This window comes from Cygnus atratus, chromosome 4, assembly GCF_013377495.2.
Source record: "Cygnus atratus isolate AKBS03 ecotype Queensland, Australia chromosome 4, CAtr_DNAZoo_HiC_assembly, whole genome shotgun sequence".
NCBI classification, from domain to species: Eukaryota; Metazoa; Chordata; class Aves; order Anseriformes; family Anatidae; genus Cygnus; species Cygnus atratus.
Window position 1 is genome coordinate 75,107,046 of NC_066365.1, and position 11,473 is coordinate 75,118,518.

Sequence of the window (11,473 nt, forward strand, 5' to 3'; positions counted from 1 at the left end):
ACCTGGTGCCTTCACAGGAGACTGGCCAGGTCACTGCTTGGACTAGGCATGAAAAGAGCAAGGTTTGAGTGTTACAGCATCAGTGCCATTTCATTAGGTGGCACTCGCTCCTCTGAGTCACAAACAAGCAGTAGTCCCCTAGGCAACATGCTCAGGCAATTATTTTGAGGTGCTGTTTTTTTTTTTCAGATGAGTCAGAAAATAAAGGTCTTAACCTTATAATTAAAGATGCAATGGCACATTTGGGAAAAAAGTCGGGCGTTCACCCTACTATGTCCTGGCTGAAGTTCAGCCCTGGTAATTTGCCTTCTCCCTATGTAATATCATCCCAGAGTGCCAACAGGATTTGGGCTTCAAAACAGTGGTGGTGGAGCCTTTTCACAAGTTGCTGCAACCCCCACGGAAGGGGCTACGCACATTGACATCAAGAATGGTAGGGAGTGTGCCCAGGAGGTAAAAGGCAATGGGGTGTTTACAGAAGTGTAAACAGACACACATGGAGCTATGGAACTAGCTTAAAGGTCAATGTGCTCGCAGAAGTGGAGGTAGGAAGGGGTAAATTGGGGGCTACACCATCTGCATCCCAGAAGATCTATAGAAAGCGAGATCCATCCCCAGATCCATCCAATTTAACCACACAGAATAAAGGAGACATTTCAGGGAGAGGAGGACGACTCTCCTCATACATCGCCTTTCCCTTTCAACCCCATATTTCTCCAAGCTGTTTGGCACAAGCAAGCCTAGTTTATATTTACAGCATACTAAGAGCAACACCAGCTAGACTGTACTCCAGTAGATGCTCAGCAGCAGTCAGCAAGGCAAACACACCAGCAAGCTCCAGTGCTTCTCCTTCCACAAGGCTTATAGGATATTAATGAGGTTTTGGCTCCTTAGTCATGTTTTCCTGAAGACTGGAGTAATGGGTTTGAGTTGCACAGAACAGACAACACAGCAGAGTTATCTTTTCCTCTAGCAATAAGGTACGTACTCAAAGCCTGAGACAAAACAGCATTTCTCCCCATCTCACCTCCAGTCCTTCAAATTCAAAAGCCCATCCAAGAGATAGTTATGAAACACTGCAGTAATTAATTCATTTGCTTAGCTTAGCTGGCCTAGGACAAGTCTTCAGGTACATTAGAGATCAATTTTAAAATGCTCCAGGGTGTGCCTGGAGTTGCAGACTTGTTTCCATGAAGTATAATCAGCCCCTGCACCTTTGCAGGCTAGAGGAACAGACCTACATGCTGGTGAGCACTTTGTTATTGCGGGGCAGGATTTTTCTCCCCACGTTACTTCCATCAGATCCAAAACCATACTGATAGTTTTTTTCCCCCCAAGTTTTTTTGTTTAGATTTCAGCAATTAAAATCCAAACCAAGCAATTTCAGCAAGACATAAGGACAGGCTTCTATAGACAAAGCCGGAACAGATCACCCTGAGGAGCTAAGATATAGACCACAGCAAATTCTCTCTCATGCCTTCAATACCTGATGGAGAGGGCTACGTCTTCACTCTCCAGGCTCTGCTTTCTCATCCAGCACCTACAAGGACCACCACACTCTTCAATTGCTTTCCTTATCCAAAGGTAGAACAAAGATGCCACCTCCTATCTGCCCATAAGCTCAGGGTATAGCTCTTTTGATAAGTATTTTTAAGAGTTAATTTACTCCAATAAATTTCTACTGCCACCCTACCTTACTCCCTGCAAAGACGTCCGTTAAATAAGTTGGACAGGCATTAAGAGTGTCACCATAGTTTCTCCTTCACATAAAAAGCTTGTTTTCTCATCTCTTTGTGAGCACTGCATTTAAAGGCAAAATTCACTGAAGTGCTGCAAAGCAGAAAGCAAAGCTTATTTTTCTAGACTCTGGGATACAGCTTAGATTTCAAAAGGAAGCCACTGCCCTTTGACTCGAAGCCACTGTAATCACATGGAAAGAGCCACTGGGGGGAGGTATATGAAGCTCAGAGTACTTTTAACTGGTAGGACATTCGAGTTTGCTGTAGCTTAAGGTGCTCAGTCTTAGGACTCAAGGGATCCACAGGGGGAAGCATCAGACAAAAAGTGGATGCGCTTCCTGATTTCTTACATTCTTACCATTTTTACATTTACATTTAACAACAAAAGGAACAGACAAAACCCTGCCATGCCATCCTCCATTATTAAATTCCTGCAGGGGATGCATCTCAGATCTCCTAATAACCCGTTTTAACTCTCTTGTTTTAAGGTTAGTAATAAGCTCTCTTGAGCCTTGCAATACTAGCAGATTATAAATAAAAACACATTCTCTGGATACTTCGATAACTCGATTAAAATGTTCTGCTGCTGGTATCTTCCAAGTAAACAGCTCTGCAGCTCAAGCCTTCTATTGAAGCAAAATGTAGCTTTCTAACAAGTTGGTAGCATGGGAATTTTGACTACAGACTTCAGCATTTATGATTTCCCTCCAGTAAAGCTCTCCACATCCTGGTGTCTTGGTATTTAACCGGAACTTATTTTGAAGCAACACAATTTTTAAACAGTAACCAAAAAAATCACTTTTGATCCTTTTAATGAAGGCACCTCTTAGGTCTGTTAACGCAAGTAGCATGCACAACTCATCTGGAGTGTTTAGTTACTCAGTAAGTACTGATGAGAAAGTCCTAGGTCCCTTCATCACCCTTCAACCCAGGGTGTGCTCCAATACCCCAGTTCCCATCACTTTCAAGCCTTCTTCCAATACGGTTTTGCTGCTGCTCTTGGGACATTTCTGAAACTCATTAGTACGTGCATCTCTTGCCTTGAGAATTTCAAAGAAAAGCAAATCAGTTTGTTTTAACTTCTTGCTTAAAGGGTCAGTTGAAAAACCTTCAAACTTTCCCAGTTTTCTCCCAGGAGGAATTACCAATTCTCAGCATGACACTACCCTAAACATCACATTTACCTGGAAATAAATGCTCTTTCCAGAAGACATGCAGGACTTTAGCTTTGAGAAAGTCATTGGCCACTTCAGGCTTCCTTCCATGAAGGTGTTTGGCTAAAAGCATCCATTACCACTAAATAGTTGAGCCAGCTCCCCTGCATGATGAGGAAGTTTGCAGTTGGTTCCCTACCTCAAACTGAGATCTGAGGACAAGTCTAAGCTTCAATTTAGACATGTATGGTGTTACCTAATTCTGACAATACAAAGCTACCCCAACCAGGGCTCCGGCAAACCAAACCTCGTATTTTAATATCAACTGTGAGCTCAAACATTATTCTTTGATTCTCTACACCTCACCATGTTTTAACACCACAAGACAGGTGCAGCTTCACAGGTGACCAGGGAGCTGCATGAAGGTTCATGGGATTTATGGGATTTGGGGCAGAGGGAGAGCATTTGCTTCACCTGCCTACTAACCAAGTTACACTGCTTCCCTTCTCCACCCAACATTAACAGAAAACTAGACAGATGTCAGAAAAAAAGGAATATCTGAAGAGAAACCTTCAGCAGGGGACTTCTTTTAATTATGGGGAGCATCGAGTGAAAGGAACCTGCAACTGAGAGTCTGAAGGTCTCTGCATGCAGCTAGAGCTCAACAACAGCTAGAGGAAGAGGAAGCTTCAAACTCCTTTTGTAACCCAACTGCGTCACTTCAGAGGAATAGAAAACCAGCTCAACAGGCTGCGACTCTGATCACACTCCAAGGTATCAACATTGCAGGATTCCCCTGCATAGCATCACTCATGCTTACAGAACAAGATCTTCGCAGTTTTTGTGGAAGAACCAAGCAGCGAGGTCTCCCGGTGGAGACATCTGCTGCAAGTTATTTAAAGCCATTCAAGTCAGCAAGAACGGACGGACAGCAGCATGTGAAAAGCTGTTTTGCCTGAAGTTACCACTTCTCATTTCTATCTACACATTAAATAGCTGATCCCTTCCCACAGCCCGTAATACTTCAGCTGGGAAAGGCTGGTGAGAACTCATCTCATTGGCAGGGAGAGACGAGAAACATGCCAATATGCTGCTTTTCCAAGAATAATGATCAACATACAGGACAAAAGCTTGAAATTTTACCTGTTTTCTCTATACCTGAGAGGTGTGACAAAGGCCAGAAAAAACAAAACACAAGTCTGGGTTTCAGAGCTAATCACCATAATTCAAGGAACTGTAAGATGAATAAGGCATGCTTGTTAACACTTGGGCAGGAAAGCAGCTGGTAAGTACAGCATAGGAGCACCGCTGCCTGTGACAAGCCCAAACACAGACCTCTCTGCGGAAAGCACTGGTTTGCAACAATAAAAACACAGGACAACATAATAGAAAACACTTAATAGGGGTAAAAAGACATTTTGTGATTCATCAAATGGGCAGTATCAATACTTGACTGCCTTCTAGGGTGTTTTACCTTGAAGGTTTTACCTTGAAGGGATGGAAGCCAAAAATCAGCTAAAGACCTCTTTACAGCCTCCCTTCCACTGCAAGCACCATGCATGCTTCTTCACTGCAGATGCACCCATCAGCATCTCATCCCAAGCAGAGACTGACAGGGATAAACCCTTCTAGAAGACAACATACAGGTGCCCTATCCCTCCTCTCCTTGTCCTCTACTTGTCTTGGTGGCATCAGCAGAGCCCCAAAGCACAACTGGGTGCTGCAGGGTGGCCACAACACACCAAGCACACCCACTCTGGGGGATTTCACCCCCACACAGGACACCCAGAGGTTTAAAAAAGCAGGTGCTGGTATGGTATGGCAGGAGTTGGCATGGCTTGGCAACAGAGCAGGGATTTTCTTTGGAGACTTTTACCTAACCAGGTTGTTCAGCGCAGCATCTGCATGCAAACACCTACAAGAAGTCAACTTGAACTCTTGAACACAGTCTAGAAGACAACCATTACCCAGAGCTATTTAAATCTACTCCAAACCCCTCCACCTTGGTAAGCTTCTAAAAGACAACGTTGGTCAGAGCAGGCACCAAGGAGGATGCTGTTCTTAAGCAGCCTGATCTACTGGCCAATTGCTTCTCGAGCCAAGAAATTTGGACCTGCAAGGACAGCCACTTTGGTTTCCCTATGCATAGAAATAGCCAGTCAGGGGCACTTTAAAAAAAAAGCATAGATGTTTAATATACTCCTCTTGTCACAAAAGTATGTAGATGTACCACTCATCCCAAAAAGAAGCATCCCTAAAGGATTTGCACCCTCCTCTTTGCTTCCCTACATGAGTCCTATACCCCTCAAACTCCATACAGTCCATGAGGTCTATATTACCTGAGCTAATAGCTCTAAATCCCCTTTGAAAACAATTTCATTAGGTTTTGGAGGACACCACCAGCCCTCTGACATCCAGACTAACCCATGGTGCAGGAATATTTTGGGTCTAGCTACAGCGCCAGCACAGGACAGCCATCCCAGGATGCTGGTCCTGATCCAGACAGGAAAGGACTTTATGGCTTCACAGCTCAGGGAGCACTAAAGCACTTAATCACAGGTTATATGCAAGGAGCTGGACATTCTTCTGATACAGAAAGTGGTGTGAGGAGGTCTTAAATCATGCCGCGATTGCTCCAGTAAACAAAACCTCAGGATTCATTTTCACAGTTGCTGGCTGTGGAAATAGAAAACATGATACTGAAAGGATAGAGCAGGAAGCATCCCTCCTGCCTGCTCACTCCCAGGCAAACACACCCACACACGAGCTTGGGGATCAGACATGTCTGCTTTCAAAGCAAAGCATTTTCCTCACTGCACTGAAAAATTCCCCTCTTCATCCCCTCCCCAGCTTCCTCCAGAGCACCCATGGCAATAAAGCCACCTAATAAAAAAAAACCTGCCGGCTGCAGCAGTGACAGCTATGAGACCTCCTCCCCCCAAAAAACACAAGGTTGGTGTCAGTGGTGCTTGGATTTACCAGCAGCACCAGGCTGCCCAGGTTGGCTCATCACAATTTAACCCGCCCCAAGCAATCAATATCCAAGGGTGCCTCCCAGAGGTGAGCTGCAAGAGGAAACGACCCTGTAAACTGAGAGCTCTGCAGCTGCTTTGCTGATGGGATCTCTTCCCCCTCCTCAGCCAGGTTTCTTGGCCAGCATTTAGCAGGTGAGCAGGACAAGCCGAGGAGCCAGGGAACAAGGACACTTTGGGATTTGGCTGCCAGATGAAGAATTTGGGCTATAATCATTTTTTCCCCCTCCAAGGTTTTGTTTTGCTGGGCCCTCTAGAACAATGATTTAAGACTCGCAAGGATTTCTTGCAGGAGCACTACACAGAAAGGAGTGAAAGCAAATACCTCCGGAGATCCCACAAGTTGGCAAAGACCCAAGGACAGACCAGTGGAGGCTTCAGTACACTTTTCCTGAAGCATTTAAATAATTTAGAAAGCTTTAACTCTTACTGACAGCTTTCCAGACAGCTCTTTCGCTTACAGGGCCCTATCAGAAGAATCTCATTACTCTTAATCGGAGGAGATACAGCAACAGCCCCAAGTCTTTTTCAGGGCTAGATACAGGTTGAAAAAGGTGTTTTTGATGTTTTTGTTGAAATGCTTTTCCTGGACAGGCAGGTCCTTCCAGAGGCCACCACCTGCCACGTACCCACAGCGGTACCGCATAAAAACACAAACTTGGTTAAGAGTCCATAAAAATTTCACCCGCTCAGAGCTATTCAGAGGAACAGAGACATTCCCTGCAATATTTCATCTGCATTAAATACTGCAACAATTCAGCAGCTACAAGGTGTAAACAAGTACCTACAGACACCTCCGGTTCCACCTTCCTCAGGTGGAAGTGCTGCTCCAGGAGCAGGTGCAGTATCCCCCCAGGGGACCAGGATCATGTTTTGGAACGCAACGTGCATTACCACAAAGTTTTTATCTTCCATCTCACTGCCACCAAGACAGAAAATAGTGCTTTGTACCAAAGTTAATCCTGCACCTCTTCCCACATCCGGCACCCAAAGGATACCTGGACAGGACAGGAGACCCTCTCCACCTCAAAGCCACAGGATCAAAACCAAGGTCTGTGCTTGTACATGGAAAGACACAGAAGCAGAGCAGTGATCAGCCACCTGGTCACCAAAAACTTCAGTATTTGTGATGCCAGACAAGACACTGAAAGTAAAAACCTCCAAGATTAAAAGCAGAAGCAGCCTAAGGGATATAGAAAAGGTGGTAGAGCTGCCCTCTGCAGCCTCAGCCCTCTCCACAGAGACAGGGATTTCAAATCACGACAGACTTGGTAGGATGGCACAAATCACCCCGTACAGCTTCTATATCAAGGAGCCACAAAACAGCAAACATGAGCAGGGGGAATCCAGCAGCACCAGCTTGGTTTTTGCCCTATATCATCAACCCGAAATAAAAACACTCTGGTCCAGAGATGAAATCATTGCCGACTGACAATGCACGTAGGGTGTTATTCAGTAGGACACTGTTTACGGTTCGTCTACATGGCTTCCATGGCTACAACAACAGGGACGATGCTTGCTAGCATTTCAGACAGATTACATACATGCACGTTGTTTTCACTCAGCGCTGTACTTTCCCCACATGAACCATCAGTATGTAAAGCCCTTCTGACAGGCTGTTAGGATATTTTAGCATTAATTTCAGAGGAAAAAAAGAACAGGTAAAATATCTTCACTCATCTCCCCATGCATATCTTGAAACTGAACTCAAACCCTGGAAGGCAGCGCTCTGGTTAATGTAAACTGAATTCAAAAGGTATTCTCCATCCTTAAGCACAGCAATACAGAGATATCCAGCACTGGCAACAGATAGCATCACCAAGCAGCAAAGCCCACTGAAAATACATCAAGTACTGCCTTACTTTAGCGAATTAAATAATTAAAGAGCTGGCAGGGCTGCTTTTCTGGATTTCCTGTCCAAACGCATCACCCAGCAGCAGCAGGGCTTCAGCGTTCGTTCAGACCACAACTTACCTGCACTACTTCTGTAGCAGAGATGCTGTTCACACTCAAACAGCCCCCGCTCCTCTCCTCGCTGCTCCCCCCCGAGCCCGCACGCTCGATCCCAAATCTCGATCCCACACCCCACTTGCTCAGGTGGCCGAGGCGGCAATGGCTCGTGCTTGTTCAACGGCTCCAATATTAATCCATCCGGAGCATCTTTCTCCCTCACTTCCAATTGGCGAGCGGCGGATGGGTGGAGTGAGAGGGCAACCCATTAGCTCCCAGCCGGGCACCTCCAAGTCCTGCTCCCCGAGCAGGGCGGAGATGCCGGCAAGCCGCTAACTTCACGCCTTCACTTCATGCCACCGCAGCCACGCTGGGCTTCGGTTTTCCTCCTCCAGCCACCCCGATCTGCTGCCTCTCCGAGCGAGGAGGAAAGCCAAGGATTAAAGCCAGCCTGCGCTCCGGAGCCGGATGCTTTTTGCTGGATGCTGTGCGGAGAAAGCCCGTGCGCCTCCTTAAATGAGGCTTTGTGGCAACCAGGCTCAAGTGAAGGGAGAAGACAGAGAAGATACTGCACCTTACAGACAGCAGTGCAGGGGAAACAAGAGGATGCGAAGATGCAGGATGAAGGGGGGGGGGAGAAACTGCTGCCGAGAGGTAGATATAGCAAATCTCTTAAAGACATAGCTGCTGTGCTCTGACCACACTGCATGCCCGACTGCACAGCTGGGCTCCAATGGGTTTTTTTACCCCCCCCTCCCCCCCAAGCTATCCAGCTTGACAGCTCACCAGCACAGGCAAGGGTTAATGCAGGCATACAGAAGCAAATGAGGAGCCTTCATTAGGGAATGAGAACCAGGGCAGTAAGTCTGGAACAGCAAGTTGCAGAAGATAGAGCTGGAGAGACCTCACCTCATCCAAGGAGGTTTATACCCGAGCCTGTCAGCCCAGCATTCAGCTAAGCAGTGCCTAAAAAGCTTTGGAGAGAAGATGCCACAACCTCTCCCCCCTCTCCAGTCTATTCTACTGCTTCACTTTCCTCACAATTCAACATTTTCATAACAATAAGCCAAGTCTCCCCCGGCTGGATACTTAAAGCCCACAGGGGAATGGTCTATTCTGGCCAAAAAAAGGAAAGAGAGGGGGGGGAATAAATCAACTCCTTAAAGCAACATCAAGCCAACCTTAGAAAAGGCAGAGCCCTAAAAAAAATAAACAGCAAGTTCTCCAAACACTGGCACGCCTGGGTCACTTCCATCTCCGAATCCCTTACAGCAACTCTGATTAGCATGATTTAAATAAAAATCCCCAGTGATCATATATTTACCAGGAGGCAGCAAACACTTCCCAGTGCGAAGCAAGGCGAGACAGGGCACAGCTGGGGAAGAGGCATCGCTTTCCGCAGCGGGATTCAGAGCCACATCGCCCGTCCTCAGTCCCTGCTACAGACTTGTTTCCGCTGCACGAAACCACAGGCAGTACATGTTTTTAAACACCTCCCACGCATTCTCTCTGCTGAGACTGCTCATCCCATCTCCTCCATTTTTTATTTTATTTTTTTCCTTGCCACCTGACAAGGTTCTCCAGGTAAGGAGCATCACGGTCAGCTCATTATTAAGATGTAAGGGAAGTTGGCTTTGAGGGTGGAAGAGACCCAAGAGGTCCCCAGCCCAGCTGCTAGCTCCAGGCAATGCTACCTTCAAAGCTGCACCAGGCTGCTCAGGACCTCATCTCAGAGTGATCTGGGTGATATCTGAGTGATGCCTTCCCCAGAAAAATTTTTGCAGAACATAAACCATCAGAATCAACTGTTAAGGTGTCTCAGCTCCTAACAGCAGGATTTTCTGAGTTTCCCCATATAGATTCGCAATAATGCAACATGTACAGTCCTGAACCAGGCTGATATACCTAATGCACTTTCTTGTAAGAAGAAAAATTTGCAATAAAGGAGCTTAATCACCTATCCCCACACCTGATACCTTCACTAACAGTTTAAGAAGCCAGAGCTGAAAGCACCACAGTCCTAAAGGTGAGACGAGCCCGCCTAGCCTCCAGCAGGTATTTCAGGTTTCAAACGCTGCCCGATTCATTTCGGCGAGCAAACAAGCTTATGAAACAAAAAGGCTGGCTATGATTGCTTTCTATTTTTAATTTTTTTTCTGCGCTGAGGTTGTTTATCAGCACCCCTGGCCAGCCTGCCGGGGGGACAAGGGTGCAGCAGGGACCGGAGCTGCTCCCTGGTGGAGGTGACAGCAGCCAAGCGAGCACCACCCGGAGAAGCCCAGCAAACAGAGCGCACCAACACAACCACATCAACACATCCTCCAAATCCTACATGTGCTGCCTCCCTCCTCACCACCCTCACTTTTAGAGCCCCCTTAAATCGTGGTGGGCTTCTCAGCTTCCCCAAACCACCCTCCTCTGGTCTCCAAGCCCTTCACGCACCATCCACTGCCCCGGTCCATCTCTGTGTCACCAGGTGCTGCGGCCACGGGGCCAAATCCTGCGAAGAGTCAGCGCTCGCCCCAAACTGGCCGTAGGGCGAGCGGAGGAAGGTGAGCCGGGGGTAGCAGAAAGAAGCTGGCTCCATGAGGACGGAGAAGAGAGGAGAGCCAGGTACAAAGCAAACCGCGTCTCCCTTCACCTCCTGCAGCTGGTACTGTTGGGACATGCAGTCTCAGAGCCTTCTCCCCAAGAAGTTCCTTTTTGGAGAGGAACTAATGCGAAAAGAAAAAGAGGAGAGCCTCTCAAGAAGCTCCGTTCCTGCTGTCACAGCCTAGCAGAGCGCACTGGAAAGGCTGCGTCTCCAGCCCTTATTTAAACGCGTCTCTCAGAAAGCAGAGATGCAGCACAGGAAGAGACAAATTCCAGCCCTGTGTCGGGCTGATAAGCCAGGTTTATAATATTCAAGAAGTATTGGCATTACTACAATTCCTTCCCTCCACCCCCAATGAATATCTTGGGCTGTAGCTTGTTGTGCACAATAAGCAAAAAAATCCCAATCTCTAAAAAAAAAAATCTGCCTGTTCCGGTGGGAACAGCCAGCGCGTTGAATAAAACAAACACACGCGTGCTAAACCCTGGGGACGCAATTAGGCTCGGAGCAGGGAGAGGAGGCATTTAACTCCTGGAGAAGGAGATGGCAGCGGGTGAGAAGAAGAATAAGCCTGACACAGCACCCCACGGGGTGGGTTTGGTGATTTCCGCCCCCCACCCCCCACCCCCAGAGGTGAGCCCAAGCAGCAGCCCCCACTGCTGTGGGGTGCCAGCACCTGCCCTGACACCAAGAAGTCCAGAGAGGAGAGCACGCCAACACACATCCAACCAAATCCTATGTGCACTGCCTCCCTCCTCACCACCACCCCGTCCTTTAGAGCCCCCCCCCAAATCTTGGTGGGCTTCTCAGCTTCAGCCCCTCCTTTCCACTCCTCTGCCCTCACCAGTGGGTAGCACCCCCAATAACTCACCCCATCACCTTTGCTGTTCACAGCATCTCAAAACAAAAGCTGCCCAGCTGAGATCTTCCCTCCACCAGCTTCAAATTTGTTTTCCCCTCTGCTCCTACCATCACCTGTCCCCATCCATCCCCCCACAGAACAGC

General features: G+C 47.4%; 1 protein-coding gene across 1 annotated transcript in view; it reads right to left on the bottom strand.

Annotated features, from left to right (window-relative positions):
• Positions 1-10,543, bottom strand: part of SLC4A11 (solute carrier family 4 member 11) — an 86,547-nt gene extending 76,004 nt beyond the window's left edge. The window contains exon 1 of the mRNA XM_035547251.1: positions 10,318-10,543. Within this exon, the coding sequence (XP_035403144.1) occupies positions 10,318-10,543 (226 nt within the window). The remainder of the gene's footprint in view (positions 1-10,317) is intronic.
• Positions 10,544-11,473: the final 930 nt, after the last annotated feature.